At 64.5% G+C, this 16,685-nt stretch overlaps 4 protein-coding genes across 7 annotated transcripts; 1 reads left to right on the top strand and 3 right to left on the bottom strand.

The window, feature by feature from the left end:
• Nucleotides 1-3,851, top strand: SPINT4 (serine peptidase inhibitor, Kunitz type 4). The gene is made up of 3 exons (XM_063404925.1): nt 1-2,945; nt 3,148-3,321; nt 3,676-3,851. Exons 1-3 carry the CDS (start codon nt 2,843-2,845, stop codon nt 3,849-3,851), a joined length of 453 nt encoding a protein of 150 aa, XP_063260995.1. The 5' UTR covers nt 1-2,842.
• A 659-nt stretch (nt 3,852-4,510) lies between these two features.
• Nucleotides 4,511-10,037, bottom strand: LOC134554132 (keratin-associated protein 10-4-like). 3 transcript variants are annotated; one of them, XM_063404513.1, is made up of 14 exons: nt 9,641-10,036; nt 8,425-8,574; nt 8,024-8,167; nt 7,631-7,771; nt 7,250-7,384; nt 6,997-7,140; nt 6,744-6,887; nt 6,394-6,543; nt 6,157-6,303; nt 5,955-6,074; nt 5,705-5,842; nt 5,298-5,432; nt 5,080-5,214; nt 4,513-4,769 (listed from the first exon to the last, which is right to left on the bottom strand). In XM_063404513.1, the coding sequence occupies exons 1-14, from the start codon at nt 9,738-9,740 to the stop codon at nt 4,759-4,761; spliced, it is 1,794 nt and encodes a 597-aa protein (XP_063260583.1). In that variant the 5' UTR covers nt 9,741-10,036; the 3' UTR covers nt 4,513-4,758. The 3 variants fall into 3 exon arrangements, with proteins under 3 accessions (XP_063260585.1, XP_063260583.1, XP_063260584.1); XM_063404514.1 differs by lacking the exon at nt 5,080-5,214 and having other exon boundaries at nt 9,641-10,034; XM_063404515.1 differs by lacking the exons at nt 5,080-5,214; nt 5,298-5,432 and having other exon boundaries at nt 4,511-4,769; nt 9,641-10,037.
• Nucleotides 10,038-10,612: 575 nt separating this feature from the next.
• LOC134554378 (perlwapin-like) lies at nt 10,613-13,062 on the bottom strand. Its single transcript, XM_063404923.1, has 5 exons — nt 12,789-13,062; nt 12,512-12,652; nt 12,225-12,368; nt 11,435-11,593; nt 10,613-10,939 (listed from the first exon to the last, which is right to left on the bottom strand). Exons 1-5 carry the CDS (start codon nt 13,060-13,062, stop codon nt 10,929-10,931), a joined length of 729 nt encoding a protein of 242 aa, XP_063260993.1. The 3' UTR covers nt 10,613-10,928.
• Nucleotides 13,063-14,222: 1,160 nt separating this feature from the next.
• LOC134554133 (WAP four-disulfide core domain protein 2-like) lies at nt 14,223-16,347 on the bottom strand. Of its 2 annotated transcripts, none has more exons than XM_063404517.1 (4): nt 16,038-16,347; nt 15,640-15,774; nt 14,501-14,653; nt 14,223-14,424 (listed from the first exon to the last, which is right to left on the bottom strand). In XM_063404517.1, the coding sequence occupies exons 1-3, from the start codon at nt 16,330-16,332 to the stop codon at nt 14,502-14,504; spliced, it is 582 nt and encodes a 193-aa protein (XP_063260587.1). In that variant the 5' UTR covers nt 16,333-16,347; the 3' UTR covers nt 14,223-14,424; nt 14,501. The 2 variants fall into 2 exon arrangements, with proteins under 2 accessions (XP_063260587.1, XP_063260586.1); XM_063404516.1 differs by having other exon boundaries at nt 14,223-14,407.
• Nucleotides 16,348-16,685: the final 338 nt, after the last annotated feature.

Genomic DNA, 16,685 nt, shown 5'->3' with positions numbered 1-16,685 from the left:
TGGGGAGACCAGCCGGGCCCAGAGGCAGCAGAGCCCCAGCAGCAGGAGCAGCGACAGCAGCCTCATGGCATGGATGGGCAGCGTGGGGGCTGCCTCTCCGGGCACAGGCAGGGGTTTAAATCCTCCTGGGGCAGAAGGTTTGTGCCTATGACCTGGCCCATGCCCCAGCACCTAACACGCTCCATCTGAGCGTGAACCCTCCCATCCCCTCCCTCCCTCAGGCAGCTGCTGCTGGACAAGCCTCGGGGGAGGCAGGAAGGTGCTGCTGCTTGGTGCTGGGCTCTATGCAGCCTCAAGAGAGCTGCGCTGTGCTGCAAGACAAGAGCAGCCAGTGCAACTTCCCGCTGCAGCAGATGGGTACGGGGCAGGCAGCAGCAAAGGGCAGGGGGATCCCACTTAGGGCTGGCCTGGTGGAACTGTGGAGGAGGCTCCCCGGGCCAGGTGCTGTGGAGCAGCCCGTGGTGCCCTGGCAGCTCTCCGGGCATTGTTCTGCCTCTGGGAACAATCGCTGGTTCCTGAGGTACGTCCTGTGACCGGACACGGTCAATAGCCCCACACTGCCAGCGGCCCCTCACCCCTGCATCTCTTAGCCAGCCGCTGCCCAGCTGGGCCAACACCTGGAGACCAGGAAAAGTCCAGGGCCATGGAGTCCTGATGCTGGGGACAGGGGGTGGGGGACCTGCACGGGCACCAGGACCGCAGGGCTGGAGCAACCAGTCCCGTGTCCTTGCCGGAGGCAGAGTGGGTGCTCAAATTCCCGTCTCACGGTGTTCAAGCTGCTTCTGCCCCTTCCGTGGGATTGGCCACACTGGACACTGCAGTGTCGCAAGGACGGCACGGGAGCTGCCGGGGCTTTCCCTGACAGTCCCTTCCGGGAGCGCCTGTCCCCGGGAGAGGCGGGAGGGTTCACGCACTCTGCACGTGTGTGCGTGTGTGTGCGCACGTGGGAGCCAGGTGTGGACACGTGTGGGAGCCAGGTGTGGACACGTGTGTGTGCGTGTGCAGCCCAGCGAGCTCTGTGCGCTCCCGCTCTGCCCCCGGCACCGCTCCTGCCGTGCGCCCTGGCCTGGAACATCATCCCGGTGCCACGGCGCCGCCTCTGCCTCTGTCCCTGTCGGGTGCCGCATTCCTGGGAGGTGCCGCATTCCTGGGTGTTCCCTGGGTACCCCGGTCACGGCTTTCCCAGGTCTGGCTGGTGGCTCTCCCTTCACGGCTGCACCCTCTGCTTACCCTGCGGGTCCCTGCTGTCAGGGCAGGACAAGGGGGAACGACACAGGTCCTCCTCTGGGAGTGGTTTCCTGTCATGTGAAACCTCAACATCTACCTGGGGACAGCCCCCTCACTTCTCTGGGACCGTCCCTGCATCCCCCCGGGCTGGCGTTGTCCCAGCCTGGCCATGGTGTTACTGCCGGTGCACGGACAGGCGGGGCTGCTCGGGAAGACGCCACCAGTGATCCCCCGGTGGCTGCGATTCCCCTGGGAGACAGCAGGGAGAATTCAGCCCCGGTGGGTTTTGGCGCTGTAGTCACCGAGGGTGGCCGCTAAGTCCCTGTGCAAGGGCATCTTCCGCACTGCCCACCCTGACTCTGCACCCCCTCTGCCTCCGGCAGGTCCCTCGGGATTTGCTGCCACCCCTGCTCAGGACCGGCCCCGTCACCGTGTCCATGCCGGGGACACTGTCAGGACCTCGGGCTGGGGCCTCGGAGGAGAGGCAGGAAAAGCTGTGGTGGGGCGCGGGCGGGGGGTGACACCACCCTCCAAACCCCACCCTGACTCCGGCTTTCCTGGCCCCTCCCCACGGAGCTTCCCTCGCCCTCCGCTTCCCCCGTGGGACAGTAATTATGGCAGTAATTAGGAAGACAATTATTCTTGCTGAATGGGAACATCTTAATGTGTTTCTCCCTCCTTTTGGCAGGTTTCACCCCACGCCTGCCCACGGATACCGGCGGGGCCCTCCCCTGGGAAGCTGAGGCGGCTGCGAGCCGTGTCCCAGCCCCAGGGACACCACCCAGGCACGGTGCCACCGCTGGACCCCCCTGCTGCCAGGGGCAGGGGCTGCCGGAGGGCACAGGACACGGCTCCGCACCGCTGTTCCGCGGGAGGGGGGCGGTGAAGGGGACGGCCCCAAACCGAGAGAGGGTGATGAAGGAGACGGCAAAGGGACGGAGGATGGGAATGGGTGGGAGCATCACCGTCCGCGGGACCTGCCTTCCACGGCCACAGTGGTAGGCAGCGAAGTGGTACCCACAGGCTCAGCCCTGTGTGTGGGCCCATCCTGCCTGGTTTGCTCTCTGCCAGATGTGAGGGAGCATGGGAGAAAGCGATGAAGGGGTATAGCTCTGGCACAGCCTTTCCCCAGGACTTGTACCACAGGGAGCACAGGGAGAGCGCTGCTGCAGCGTGCCGTGTCCCAGCCCTTACCTGGCTGACAGCTGAGGCAGAGCTGGCAGCTTTCCATGCCTGGGCATGGCACTATCATAATCCCCGGCAATGGAGAGGCCAGTGCCAACCTTCCCATGTCTGTCCTCAACACAGGCTTGTCCTCAGGAGGCTGCAGCAGTCACTGGTGCTGTCCCCAGCCCAGCCTGGGTATGCTGCTGCCACCCATCTGGGCTCCCCGAGGGCTGTGCCGGGACAGCTGTCCTGTCCTACCGGTCCCCCCAGCTCCAGGGCTGTGGCCAGGATGCCACCAGGGAGAGCAGGCCCTGCCCGGGTGTGGCTCGCTACCTGCATGGCAGGAATTAGCTGGGTTTAGGCACCAGCCCTGCTCCCTCCGCCCCGCCTGCACACCTTAAATCCCAGCCCACCACACCCGGGGCCAGACCCGGCCATCCAGGCCACCATGGAGCTGCCACCTGGCCGTCTTCTCCTCCTTGCTGCCCTGCTCCCCTTTGCGAGGCGCTCCAGCCCGGCCCCACACACAACTGGACAAGAGCTGGAGATGGGTGAGTGTGGCTGGGTCATGGCCTGGGAATGGGGATGCTCTGGGTGCTGCTGTTGTCCTGTGCTTCCCACTGCCTCATATGCTGCCAGGTGCCTACAAATGTGGCACTGTGGGAGCCTGGGGTCTGACCCCGAGGCACTGGGGGGCTGCTGTGGCCCCTGCTCTGTGCCTCTCACCACCATCCTGGCCACTGTGTCCTGCAGCAAAGCCTGGGTACTGCTACCACATCTCAGAGGTGGAGGACCGGCTGCACAAGGGCTGTGGCTCCTGCCCCATGGGTGCCTCCTGTTCACACTGCACCAGCGATGCCGACTGCCATGGAGTCACCAAGTGCTGTCCCAGCAAATGTGGCTACACGTGCCAGGAGCCAGTGTTGGGTGAGGACTCAGTGGGGCTGGTGGGGCTCTGGAGTGGCAGTGTGGCATTCACAGGGGTGGGTGACAGGAGGGGTGTTGGCTGACATGGGGTAACAAACTGGGAAGGGAGATCCCTGGGGTGCTCCTGAGCTCTTGATGGGTCTTGCAGACCCTGGGGGTCACCACACTGTGCTATGGGGAAGCTACTGGTGTGTGGGGCTGTAGGCAGGTGGGTGCAGAGAGGTGTGCTGGCACAAAGGGGATGGCAATACAAAGGGACCAGAACTGTGCAGAGCTGTCTGAGGGCCTGAGAGCGCTGAGCGTGGTGGTGTCCCCGCCTGCCCTGGCTCAGCCTGTCCCCTTTGGTTCATGCAGACTTCTGCTACCTGCCCTCAGTCTGTGGGAACTGCAAGGCGCTCTTCCGCCGCTTCTTCTTCAACGCCTCCAGCCAGCGGTGTGAGGAGTTCATCTATGGCGGCTGCGGCGGCAACAGGAACAACTTCGAGACCATGGGCGAGTGCTTCCAGGCCTGTTCCCATGTCAGTAACTAGCAATGTGCTGTGGGCCATGGGCCACAGATGGCAGCTGCTCCTGGCTCCTCTCCTGATGCCCCAGCTCTCAGTTGCAAGTGCTTGGTAGTGCTGGCCTGGGAAGTGGTGGCTTCTGCACAGCCCCTGCCTGGGGGAAGCTGCTGCTGGTGGCCATATCCCTGACCCCACAGGGAGACCATGGGGCTGGTGGCAATGAGGGCTGTGGGTCAGGGTGGCCATGCTGGGGGCTGTGGCTTGCCTGCGGTGCTCACTGGCCTAAGGACAGGGACGTGTGCCCATGCCAACATGGATGCCCTCTCCTGTGCACGGTGCCTGACCCGAGGAGCCTGTCCCTCCCCTTGGACTGTGACAATACAAGGACGGGTCCCTGGATGAGCACGTCTGGGTCTGGTCCTTCCTGCCTGTGCTGGCAGGAGCAGACAGTGCCCATCCCTCCGGGCACTGCTCCCTCACGGGCACTGGGCGGTGGGTGCCTCCAGCAGCATGGCCTGGCAGGGCTCACCCAGCCACCACCCCGCAGCTCCCATTGCCACAGATGGGCTCCCAGCCCAACCCTGCCTTCAAGAGCCGACATGACCTGACTGGGAGCTGAAGCCACTGAAGGAGGAGGAACAGCTCCTGCCTCGATGGATGCCTGGGGTGGTGCCTGTCCCCAGCCTGCCCCGGCCCAGGTCTGTGTCTGCATTGCTTCACTGGCCCTGTGCCACCAACTCCGGCTGAACCTCCCGGCCCTGGAGGCCTCGGGTGATTTCAAGGCCATTCCAGGACCACATGGGGCAGCTGGGGACAGTCAGGCACACACTTTATTGCTGGAAGTGGTGGGTAGGGGACAGGCCAGCTGGGGCTCATGACTGTCCCATGTCCCCTAATGAAGGCATCTTCTTGCTGCAGAGGAGCTGCTCTCCCATCACGCAGCATCTGAAAAGGAGGATGTGCTTTTAGGGAGCAACAAGACTGCAGGAGTGAGGGACCAGTGGCCGTGCTTGCAGCCATGCTGGCCAGCTCCATGAGAGCTCCATCCCACTCTGCATCACTTCAGACCCCCTTGCCCAGCAAATGCATCTGCTGGGAGCAGAGCAATGGGGCAGCAGTGGGAACTGGCTTCACAGTGATGCTGAGCAGGGACCATGCCAAGGGCTGTGCCCTTCATACAGGTCAGCTGGCATCCTGCATGACCTGGTGTTAGCCCTGGTGCTGGCCCCCTTACAGTGGCCACAGGCCTCCTTACCACCAGGCACCCGTGTGCAGACGTGGCCACAGCCATTGCTGCAGCACTTGTGGCCCCAGGGGCACTCCTCATCGAGGCTGCACAGGTCCAGGCAGGTCCCACCACCCCCAGGCATGGGGCACTCTCCACCTCTGCCTGCAGGGCAGAACACCCTGCTGTGGACACCTGGCTGAGACACCCCACAGGCATGGGGCAACACTGGGTCTCCTGTGCCTCACCTCCAGGAACGTCCATGCAGACACGGCCACAGGAGGTGCGGATGCACCTCTGTCCCCAGGGACACTGTGAGCTGGCCTCGCACACTTCAGAGCACTGCTCAGCACTGGGCCGGGGCACAGCCACAGTGCCACGCTCTGTGGGCAGGGGAGGATGGTCACCTGGTGACTAAGCTGAAGCTGTGTGTGCTCATCATTTGCACAGAAAGAGGAGAGGCATGGAAAGAATGATGGGGGCAGATCATATCTGTGGAGGGTGTGAGACCCCCACAGGTACAGCTGCTTTGGCAGACCCAGCTCAGGGTTCCAGGGTGGTCACGGTGAGGGGTGATGGGCCAGGATGCCCAGGGTGGGTGCCAAGGGGACATGGGCTCTGTCCCTGCAGGGCTGAGCGGGTGTGAGGGGCTGACCTTGCAGAGAGGCTGGCATGCAGACATGGCCACAGCCATTACTGCAGCACTTGTAGCCCCAGGGACACTCCTCGTCGAAGCTGCACAGGTCCAAGCACGTGTCTGCCTCCCTGGCGATGGGGCACACTCCCACTCTGCCTGCAAGGTAATCACCCAGCAGAGGGGACATGTAGCCTGGGGCACCTCACCATGGGGCACTCCAGGGCAGCCACACATGGCCCCCAGAGGGCTGGCAGGCCAGGCTTCTCACCTCCAGGGATGTCCATGCAGATGCGGCCACAGCCGATGCTGGTGCACCGCTGTCCCTGGGGACACTGTGAATCAGCCTGGCACTCCTCCACACACTGGCCATCAGCTTTGTCCCCGCTCTCTGCAGGGACACCAAGTTGCTGTCATCTGGCTGCCCTTGGGGGGCTGGGGCCAGCTCCCCCTGAATGGGCTGTGCCCTCTACCTCCAGGCACGGCCACGCACGCCCAGCCACAGCCGGTGTCACAGCACTTCTCCTCTCGCTGGCAGACACTGTCATCCAGGCACTGGCTCCTGCGCCAGCGCCGTATGTCCCAGCACGGCTCTACCCGGGGGCACTCCCCAGGATGCTCTGCCAGAGGAGGGGTCCGGGTGAGGGCAGAGCTCCCAGCCCTGCCCTCACATCACTTCCCTGTGCTGGTGGCTGGGATGCCACGCTCACCTCGGGCAGGGCGGGTGCAGCGCATGGCGCAGCCAGAGAAGCAGCACTTCTCCTGCCGGGAGCAGTCCCTGTCGTGGGTGCAGGAGTCCATCTCTGTGCACAGCTCCGGTGGGTGTTGTGGCCTCACCTTTGGGCACTCACCGGGTTTGTCTGAGAGGGGCAGGAGGAGACAGCAGGAGGAGGGAGCACCCTGTATTGCAGGCACCTCCTTTTCTGCAGCCTCGGGGTGCCCTGATGACTGCACCTGGGGATCTGAGTGCCTGCCCTATGGCAGAGCCATCCCACATCCTGCACCCAGGAGCTTTGACAGCATTCCGGTGGAATCACTGTTCTAGCGACCATCTCCTCACCTGGTTCGGGGGCTGAGCACACGTAGCCACATCTGCTGCTATTGCAGCACTTCTCGGGCCCCGGGCACTGCCAGTCCTTGGTGCAGGTGGTGCCACACGGGGCCAGCGGATCCTCCTCAGCCAGCGGGCAGATGCCCGGTTTCTCTGGGGGCGGGAGGCAGAGGGGCTGGGAGTGCAAACAGCAACAGCGGGTCTTCCCAACCCGGTCTCAAAATCCCTGGAGCTGGGGGGCACCCCTGCCCATATCTGGCACCTTGGGACGGGGGCAGGCAGACATAGTCACAGCCATGGAGGCAGCACTTCTCCCCGTGGGGACACTCGCCATCATGCCAGCACCAGGCTCTGCAGTCGTAACTGGGGAACAGCCCTGCACGGACTGGGCAGAATCCGTCCTTCCCTGCAGGCATGGTGTGGGCTGGCTGCAGTGCCACTGCTTGGACACACAGCCGTGGGGACCAGGGCACGTGGGGCTGTCGAACCTTTGGGGTGGCTCCCAGCCCCCTCACCTTGGCTGCTTGGCACACAGTGCCTGCTGCACAGCTGGTGACAGCACACGTAGGATGGGGGACAGTCCTGGTCCTTGAGGCATCCCCACTCGTGCTGCAGTGGCCTTTGAGTGACTGGGGCAGGGCTGGTGTCCTCTGCACCGCGGAGCAGGATGAGAGCATGATGATGACCTCACCAGAGGGTGGTTGCACTGTCCCCTTCCCTCTCCACTCCAGTGTCCCCACCCCACACCTGGCAGAGCCCACACTGGCAAACACGGGCAGAGGGATCCCGTTTTGTGCCACAGCTCTGTGCCATGGTGGCGGCTACCCCAGGCATCATTGCCGGTCTCTGAGCCGTGTCCCCGCCCTCAGTGCCCATCCTGTCCCCTCCCGCCTCACCGGCCGGCGCTCCCGGCGCGCACTGCTGGCCGCAGCTGCTGTTGCAGCATTTCTGCGCGTCGGGGCAGTCGCCGTCGCCTCGGCACCGCTCCCGGAATGGTCCTGGCTGCACCGTGGGGCCCTCGCTGGGCTTGGGCTGGTCTGACAAGGCAGAAGGGGTGTGACGAATCCGCATCCCGCCCTGGCCGCCCTGCCTGCCCCGGGGATCCCTGGTTCCTGCCATGACCCGCACATTCCTGGTACCTGCGGCCGGGTTGGGTTTTCCCGGCAGCTGTCAGGAACTGCCGGTGCAGGGGAAGCTGCCCCAGGGGCCAGGGCGTCAGGGAGATAACTGTGGCACACAGGGTCCCTGGGGTGAGCCAGGGCTCCCAGCCATCCCCGCCGAGTCCTTACCCTGCGCCGGCTCCAAGCAGGCAGAGCCGCAGCCCAGCGGGCAGCACTTCTGCTTTCCCAGGCAGTCCTTGTCCTCCAGGCAGGGGAAGGAGCAGGGGGCAATGAGCCCCTCGGGGGCTGCTGCCGGGCAGGCACCGGGCTTCTCTGCAGCGCCGAGGGGCCGAGAGGTGAGGCTGCACTGCGGTGTCCTAGGGCAGCACCAGGAAACCTGCCCCTGCCAGACCCCTCTGCCCCGCTCTGGCTGCGCCCCTGCCTGTGTCCCATCCCATCCACACATCCCAGCGGCGTCAGGAGGCTCCAGCAGCTCACAGGGAGCTGCGCCATAGCAGTGGGGGGAATGGGGCAGGGAGAAGGGTGCTGGCTGCCCCGGGACAGCGGTGGTGTCAGCGGTGGTGCCGTACCTTCTGCCGGGGGCACGCAGTGGAGCTGGCACTCCCAATAGCAGCACTTGAGTCCAGCGGGACAGCTGGAGTCATTGGCACAGAGTGGGGACTCCAGGCGCAGGCAGCGCATGAAGTCCCGTGGACACCTCCCCAGTTTCTGAGAGCCCCCTGCGTTGGGATGGCAACGTCAGGACAGTGCCAGAGCCCCTCATCCTCCATCCCTGGGGAAGCAGGATGTGGGTCTCTCTGCAGGGGCCGGGGAACTGGAGCAGGGACTGCAGCCCAGGGGCTGGAGAGCTCTGTGCATCATGGCCCGGGGCTGCTGGACACATGAAGACCTGCATGGCACAGCACAGTGTGGCACAGTGGAGAATGACATGTCACAGTATGGTGTGGCACAGGCCTGTGTGTGCCCTTGCAAGTGCCACAAGGAGTGTCACCAGCCCTGTCAGGGTGAAGCCAGCACCGAGCCAGCACCGAGCCAGCACCAGCTGGAGGTCAGGATCTATTCCTGAGCATCCTGCTGCCGCGGGCATCCTCACTGCAGGCAGCACGCTCCTCACTGCTGCTGTCTCTTCCTCTTCCTTCTCCTCCTCCTCCTCTTGGCACCCTGTGCTCCTCTTGGCCATGCTGGAAAGCTTGGGACAGCCCTGCCGCTGGTACAGGCGAGCTCCAGCTGGTGCCTGTGCCCGGCTCCTGCTGCCAGCTGGGGCTGCAGGAGCTGCCTCTGCCAGCAGCCCGTGCGGCTGTGGCGGGGCCGGGCCGTGTTTGGGCTGCAAACAGACGCTGCCGGAGTTTCACTGCAAACAGCAGCTGCGTGCTTCAAACAAAGAGGCACCGGCTGTGGTCTCGGTGTGGGCAAAGCCATGCCACAGCTGGGCACCACCGCCCCAGGCACTGTCCCATGGCAGTTGGGGTCTGTGCCCAGGATGCAGCACAGACCCCGCTGCATGTGGTGCCACCGGAGCACAGTTGCTGTGCCCGTGGGGTGCTGGGGGTGCCCACGGGGCTGAGAGTGGGTGCACACATGCCCCTGCACCCTGGGGTGCGGGCAGGGTCCCCCAGGCAGCAGGGCTGCAGTGCAGGTGCTGCAGCCACCTGGGATATGGTCCCTGTCGACACATGTCAGGCAGGGACAGAGGGGACACGGCAGGGACACGGGGGCCGGGGTGCAAGGAGCTGCTCCCAGGCTGCCTGTGCCTGGCAGCTGCCGGGTTTGACTCCTGGTACTCACCGCCCTTCTCTGGTATTACGCTCGGCTCTGCCCTGAGGATGAGGAGGCCCAGGAGGAGGAAAACTCCTGGGCTCGTTGTGCTGCCAGGGATGTTGTGCATGTCTGGAGCTGAGCTGGGGCTTGGTTCAAAGTCTGTGGCAGGGGTGCCTGAAGTGCCAGTGCAGCTGAAGCTGAGCTGCCTGGTTGTGCTAAGGGCAGGAGGGGCAGGAGGAGGGGCAATTCCCAGAACCCACCGGCGCCCTGCCAGCCATCCTGCTTATCTCTGCCCAAGCCCTGCTTTGGGGTCAGAGTGACCTGTGGGGCTGGGAAGGCCAGATGGGGTCAGGCACTGCTGTCCCCCATGTTGCACTGCCCCATCCTTGCTGGAGCTGGCAGCCACTCTGTCTCTGGGTTTCCTTCCAGCGCCACTCACCCCTCTACTCCCCTGAGTGGGGGCTGTGGATAGACCCCATGGCTTGGTCCTGCCACGGCAGTGGAAGCAGCATGAGGGGTTCTAACAGCTCTACTGCCATGGTGCTGCTCCTCAGCCACGTGTAGCTTCCATGCATGGGACTGCTTGGGATCCAGCACCGTGAGTAAGCAGGTCCTGCTGTGGCTCCTGGCACATGGGTGATGTTCCCTGCCCCCTTCCTTGTCTGGGTGCTCCATCTGTCCTGACCTGTGATTGCTCTTTGCACAAAGCTTTCACACTCGGGGATGCAAATGAGCCCTTCCTTGGGACAAGGAATCTGAGGGAACTGGTTTTCCACTCCATGACTCCTAAGGGGACATTATGCAGCCCCCAGGCCCAACAGGATGGTTACCATGGAATGGTGATGGCTGGAAGTCACCTGCATGGAACTGGAACCCTCTCCCTGCCCTGGGGCAGCGCCTGTGTGCAGGAATGGCTGCCTGCACCTCCCTGCCTGCACGCAGCCCAGGCTGCCAGCACCTCTGGGAACCAGAGCACAGAACAGGGATGGTGACCCAGAGCAGAGGTGGCTGTGGATGGTTTATTCTGTCTCACGGCTGTGGATGCAGGGTTTTGCCTCAGGTGGGGTTGATAGGAATCCTGGCCATGGGATAGTGCAGGCAGCATGCAGCCTTTAATGTCACAGCTGGGGGTGCCAGGGACCCTGACCAGAAGCATTGGAGCCAGTGCTGGTGCCATCCTGCCAGTGCAGAGGGTCCAGCACAGGGAGAGGTGTGGGGCACAGCAGCACCTCTGCTCAGCCCATGGGTGCAATGGCAGTGGAGTGGGGGATGACCCTGAAATCGTAGCTCCTGCTGCAGCCCTTCCTGGCCATGACTACACTGTACCTGGAAGAGGCAAGGGAGATGGTCAGTGAGGATGCCTCAGTGCTCCTTCTCCGAGGGATGGGGCGCCCTGTGGTGCTCCCACCCTGGGCCCCCCTCTGTCCCCTCCAGGCTGGACCCAGGAGGCAGCAGGCTGGAGGGGACATACCCCACAGCGGGTGGATGCAGACCCAGCTGCAGCCCTGCAGGCAGCACTTATGGCCAAGGGGACAGCCATTGTCCTGCAGGCACAGAAGGAGGCACCTGGCTGCCCAATCACCCTCTGCAGGGGGTGCAGGGGGACAGAGACCTGGCCATGCTGGCACATGTGGAGAGAGAAAGGGTTGAGGGAATCCAGGGTGGGGGAGCTGCCCTGCCTGCAGGGGTGAGCTCCTCACTGAGCCCTGCCCCACTGGACAGCAGCTCAGTCCCCAGCTTTCCATTGTGCCTGGGAGGGTTGTGGTGACAGGTAGGGAGGTGGCACAGGGGTCTTGGCCCCACAGGGTGCTGATGGTTTACCGTTCATGGGTGGTTTGCAGATGTGGCCACAGCCGGTGGTGCAGCACTTGTTGTCCCCAGTGCAGTCACTGTCGGTGTCACACAGCTCCAGGCAGGGCCCCAAGGATCCCCGCAGCACCACGGGGCACACACCAGGCTTCGCTGCAGCACGGCGGCTCCCTGGTGACAGTGAGGAGTGCGGCTGTGATGCGATTCTGTCCCCAGTCCCACTCCTGGCACAGTCTCCATCTCCATCCTGTCCCTGTCCTGCGCCTCCATCTTCCTTCCCAGAGCACCATGATGACCCCAGTCACAAGCCTCACACCCATACCAGTCTCACCCAGTGAGACCACTCACAGATCAATATGGGATGCCAGCTGGTAGCTGGAGTGGTGAAGGACAACCCTCGCTCTGGTTGCAGCAGCATGTAGTCTGAGGGGGGTGCAGAAGGGAGGGTCAGGAGGGGGTTCAGCCCTTCACACACTTGGAGCCATCTCCCACCCATCACGGAGGAGCTGGGCATGAGGATCCCTTCCCACAGCACCCTGAGGGCCAGCTCTTGGCAAGGGGCTCCTGAGAGCTGGGGCTGTGCCCAAGGGAGGCGTGTGGCACTGGAAGCTGCAGCCAGTGGCACACACTCCCTGGGGCCTGGATGGATGCCACCAGCTGCACACTTGGCTGGGCACAGCCGTTGTGGCTTGTCCAGCAGCACGGCTGGGCACAGGCTGAGCTCTGCCAGGGGAGAGCTGGGCTAGCACCAATGCCGTGGTGGGCTGGATGTGGGGATCAGAGAGGGCTGGCAGGGCTGTACCTGTGTCTGGAGGGGTGCAGGCCAACCCACAGCCAGAGAAGCAGCACTTGTGTTCCCCAGGGCAGTCCCGGTCATCGGTGCAGTGGTTGGGGCAGGCGGCAGTTCTCCTCTGGGCACGCTTCCGAGGGCACAGCCCAGGTTTGGCTGGAGGGAAGGCTCAGGGTTTGGCATGCAGCCAGCCTGGCCCCACTGCCCACAACTCCCCTATAGTGTGATGGGGGCTGCAGACCCCTGGAGCTGCCCCAGGGCATCCTCAGCCTGGCATGGGGATCTCCAGGACACCTCACCTGGCTCAGCAAGCATGCAGCGGGTGCAGCAGCCGCGGGTGCAGCACTTCTCCCCCAAGTGGCATGTGGTGTCGTTGTGACATCTTGACCCACAGCTCGGCCCGATGGCACTGCCAGCACGGGGGCAGTATCCCGGGCTCTCTGCAGAGGGAGATGCTCCTTGCAGCTCTGTTCCCGGGAGCAGGGCTTGCTCCAGGGGCACCAACAAAGGCACCAGCTCACATCCCACCCCTTCCCTGATCCTCACGCTGGCATCCCCTGGAGCGAGCAGCGGTACCTGTGGTGGGCAGGAGGCAGGTCCAGACCTTCCCGATCTGGCAGCACTTCTCAGCACCAGGGCAGCCGTGGTCGGAGAGGCAGTACAGCCTGGGGGGCCAAGGGGCCCTGCTCACCCTCGCCGGGCACTCACCCACTTTGGGGAGGGCAGGTGGGGCAGTGGGGGTCCAGCGTCCCTGCAGGGCTCGGTGTGGGGATGCAGTGAGGGTGACGGCAGCGCCCTGCATCGGGGCCAGCAGTGCCAGGAACACCAGAAGGGTGAGGTGGCCCAGCATCGCGCTGCAATCCGTGTGCTTCTGGGCAATGGGCTGGGATTTAAACCCTGCTGGAGTGGGGGCTGGCCAAGCCATGCTGCTCCTTCTCATGGCAGCACAGTTTCGGGACTGTGGGAGTGCTGGGCATGAACAATTCACCCTGGGGAGACTCCCAGGGCAGTGCTGGGCTCGTGACCCATGGCTGTCACATCCGCAGCTCCCTTTCCAGGTCACTGGTGACCTGTGAGCACCTGGGCCAAGGGCTGAGCAGCACTCCCAGAGCCACGCCTTTGTGAGCATGGAAGGGACACAGGAGCAGTGTCCCAGTCTTCAGTGTCCACTGGATCCCTCCTGGCACACGTGGAGCAGGAGAGCTGCTGTGGAGCTGTGGTGCTGCACAGTCTGCACCTGCACCACAGAGAGAGGGGGAACCAGCACCAGACACTGGGCAGTGCTGGGCAAGGTGGGGGGGCTCACTCATGCCCAGGGGATGGCTCTGCTCTGTCCCCTGCCAAGGGCGCAGGCTCTGGGGGTGCCTGCCCATCTCAGGCAGGAGGGACATGCTCTGATCCCAGGGGCTGGGAGCAGGAGCAGGCAGGTACGGGAGGAACGGGGCACCTGTGGAGAGCAGGAAGTACCAGGGAAAAGCAGGACAGGAGGAGGAGCCCGGCTTTGAGCAGGTGGAGAGGGATATGGCAGGGGCAGGTATGGGACCAGGATATGTGAGTTGCACTGCCAAAAGCTCCTTCAGGCTTCTGCTGTGGGCAAGGTGCCATGGCCAGGCTGGGAGGGCAGAGGTAAGGAGGAGTTTGGGTGATGCTCGTGTACGGGCACACACTGCAGCCTGTTTGATCCCTTGCCACTGCAGGGCAGGGAGCAAAGACCACCTCTGCTCTGACGGGACACAGACACAGCTGCACCTCAACAGCTGTGTTCTGAGCATGGTGGAGGACCCAAGGTGGAGGAGACAGGGTGCAGGGACAGCTGGGGCCATGGACCCATAGAACAGGCTGAGGAACCTTGGGGGCAAGACAGAGTCAGTTGATGCTGCTGCTTGTGTGAAGTCCTTCCAGGCATCCCTGGCATGGGATGGAGAGGCAGCCATGGCTCGTGATGGAGAGGTGACCACAGCAGGGAACAGAGAGGCAGCCATAGTGTGGGATGGAGAGGCAGCTACAGTGTGACAGGGAGAAGCTGCTTTATTGGTGAGAGTGCAGGGGCCTCGCCCCGAGCAGAGAACCCCAGGGAGAAAACTGAGGCTGAAGGCTCCAAGCCTGGGGGATGGTTCAGGACCAGGACCAGGACGTGTGGGATGGGCATCGGGCAGCAGCTTCCCTGTGGCGGGGCTGGCAGGAGGCGGCTGCACCTGCAAAGGAGCAGAGGCTGTGAGTGGGATGTGTGCACAGGTACCGTGCCACGGTGCTGTGGGATCCCTGGGGCTGGAATGCACCCCACTGACCTCAGTGGATGGGAGTCATACAGGAGACCTTGCCACAGCCATTCTTGCAACACTTCTGGGCCCCGAGGCAGTTGGCATCAGTCTTGCACTGGTCAGAGCAGAAGCCCAGCATAGGGATGCCTGGGTTGACAGGTGGGCAGGTGCCAGGCTTCTCTGAAAGGCAAAGGAACATGGCTGAGACCTGCTGGCCCTAGCATGGGGGGGCAGGAGCCACCCTGCAGCTCCCAAAGCTGTGGGCATGGCCCTGGCCCCTGTCTGCCTTGGAGGAGGGACCACCATGGTACCCAGCATTTCCCCCACCCCATAGCTCTGCTTGTTGGCGCTCCTTGTCAGCTGGACTTGATGGGGACATGTCAGGGAGGCCACAGTGGTCCCCAATGGTCCCTATGCCCAGTGTTCCCGCCCAGGGACACATGGCTGGCACAGGATGCAACATGCAGACATGACGGAGCCTTGCCCCTGCTGTCCTCTACAAACTGCCATGCATGGCCCGGGCTGTTTGGTCATGGCCTGGGGGCGCAGCCTAGGCCTCAGCCAGGATCACATGCCCCCCAAACACCCTTTGCTTGGCAGTGTGGGGCTCCTGCCCCACTGCCTGCCACTGGCACTGAGCTCTGGCTCTGCACCATGCTGCCCTCCACTGTGGTACAACCAAGCCATCGCTGTCCTGAGGGCAGCCATGGAGGCACTGGAGCCTGCAGGTCACATCCATCTGTCTGCAGCCGTGGATTCCGCACCCATCTCCTTGGGTCGCAGTCCAGAAGGGCTGTTGTGGTGAGTGTGCTCAGCACAGAATGGTGCCCACATCCCGGGCTGGCAGCTGCCCACAAGGCTGAGCCGACAACAAGGGCTGCAATGGGGAATGGCGCAGACCCCACCCTCCACCCATCCAGCATCATTTGGGGGTGTCCACTCATTGCTGAGAGGAGGAAGGTGTGAGCGTGGCCAACAGGAGCACAGCCCAAGCCTGCTGGGCTTCCATGCAGCCCGCAGTCCCCGTGCTGCAGCTGAACACGGATCGGGCACCCAGGCCTGCAGCCGCCACTGCACCCTGGAGCCCCAGCGCTGCCGGCCGGGACGGGCTGCTGGCAGTGGCACCGGCTCTGGGCAGCACGGCCAGGAGCAGGAGGGAGTGTTACCGTCAGGCTTCTGGCAGGCCTTGCCGCAGGCTGCCGGGCAGCACTTGAGGGTGCTCTCGCAGTCGCCATCGGACTGGCACCCCACTGTGCAGTTCACCGCATCCGTCGCCGGGCTCGGGCACACGCCGGCTTTTGCTGCAAGGCAAAGGTGGGGCCGTGGGCAGGCGCGGGGCGGCCGCAGCCGGGCAGGGCGAGGGCTGCGTCCCTTTCCGGGAGATGCTGCCCCGGCCGCGGGGCTGGCTCCAGGGATGCTGCCGAGCCCAGCGGCGCCGGGCGCAGCGCGGTGCTCGCCCCGGCCCCCACGCCGGCTGCCCTGGGGCTGGGAGGGAGGGATGCTGGCCGCTCGCCGGGCGTGCCCTGACTAGCCGTGCCGTGCCGGGCCATGCGCTCATACTCACTGGTGTCATTCTGGGCGGATGCTGCCGGCAGCTCTGCCCAGAGAGCCAGGAACCCCGCCAAGATGAGGACGCTGCGGGCCGCGGGCATGGTGCAGGAACCGGCTGCGCTGTGGCCGCCCGGCCGGCCTTTAAGCTCCTCTCCAGGTGGGGCCGGCGGGCTCGGCCTTCCGGGTGGTTCCCAAGGGCCGGGCAGGGCCAGGCTCCCCCTTCGCGCTTGCACAACCCGAGTATCAGGTATCTGCTGCAGCTGGCTGCCGACCAGGGAGGGGGAGCCTCGGGGAGACTGGGCGGCCATGCTGAGAACTCGCCCGGCAGGAACAGCAGCCGAGCACCCCTGGCCACGGCCTCTGCACGCCGGACCCCAGACAGCCCCGCACTGAGCCCACCGGGTCAGCCCCGCACTGAGCCCGCCGGGTCACCCTGCACTGAGCCCACCGGGTCAGCCCCGCACTGAGCCCGCCGGGTCACCCTGCACTGAGCCCAGCGGGTCAGCCCCGCACTGAGCCCAGCGGGTCAGCCCCGCACTGAGCTCCACCGGGTCAGCCCCGCACTGAGCCCAGCGGGTCAGCCCCGCACTGAGCCCGCCGGGTCAGCCCCGCACTGAGCCCGCCGGGTCACCCTGCACTGAGCCCAGCAGGTCAGCCCCGC

The sequence above is a fragment of the Prinia subflava genome, chromosome 8 (assembly GCF_021018805.1).
Source record: "Prinia subflava isolate CZ2003 ecotype Zambia chromosome 8, Cam_Psub_1.2, whole genome shotgun sequence".
NCBI classification, from domain to species: Eukaryota; Metazoa; Chordata; class Aves; order Passeriformes; family Cisticolidae; genus Prinia; species Prinia subflava.
This window is presented reverse-complemented; position numbering and strand designations above follow the sequence as displayed.

Coding starts and splice junctions, on each gene's coding strand:
- SPINT4 (XM_063404925.1), top strand. CDS start 2,843: ATGGAGCTGCCACCTGGCCGTCTTCTCCTCCTTGCTGCCCTGCTCCCC. Junction 2,946..3,147: donor TGGACAAGAGCTGGAGATGG/GTGAGTGTGGCT, acceptor TGTGTCCTGCAG/CAAAGCCTGGGTACTGCTAC. Junction 3,322..3,675: donor GTGCCAGGAGCCAGTGTTGG/GTGAGGACTCAG, acceptor TGGTTCATGCAG/ACTTCTGCTACCTGCCCTCA.
- LOC134554132 (XM_063404513.1), bottom strand. CDS start 9,740: ATGCACAACATCCCTGGCAGCACAACGAGCCCAGGAGTTTTCCTCCTC. Junction 8,168..8,424: donor CTGCGTGCCCCCGGCAGAAG/GTACGGCACCAC, acceptor TCGGCGCTGCAG/AGAAGCCCGGTGCCTGCCCG. Junction 5,433..5,704: donor CATGCCAGCCTCTCTGCAAG/GTCAGCCCCTCA, acceptor CCCTGCCCACAG/AGCGTGGCACTGTGGCTGTG.
- LOC134554378 (XM_063404923.1), bottom strand. CDS start 13,062: ATGCTGGGCCACCTCACCCTTCTGGTGTTCCTGGCACTGCTGGCCCCG. Junction 12,653..12,788: donor CTGCCTCCTGCCCACCACAG/GTACCGCTGCTC, acceptor CTCCCTCTGCAG/AGAGCCCGGGATACTGCCCC. Junction 11,594..12,224: donor CTGCACCCCTCCAGACACAG/GTACAGCCCTGC, acceptor CACTGTCACCAG/GGAGCCGCCGTGCTGCAGCG.
- LOC134554133 (XM_063404517.1), bottom strand. CDS start 16,332: ATGGCCGCCCAGTCTCCCCGAGGCTCCCCCTCCCTGGTCGGCAGCCAG. Junction 15,775..16,037: donor ATCCGCCCAGAATGACACCA/GTGAGTATGAGC, acceptor TTTGCCTTGCAG/CAAAAGCCGGCGTGTGCCCG. Junction 14,654..15,639: donor GGCCTGCCAGAAGCCTGACG/GTAACACTCCCT, acceptor TTTGCCTTTCAG/AGAAGCCTGGCACCTGCCCA.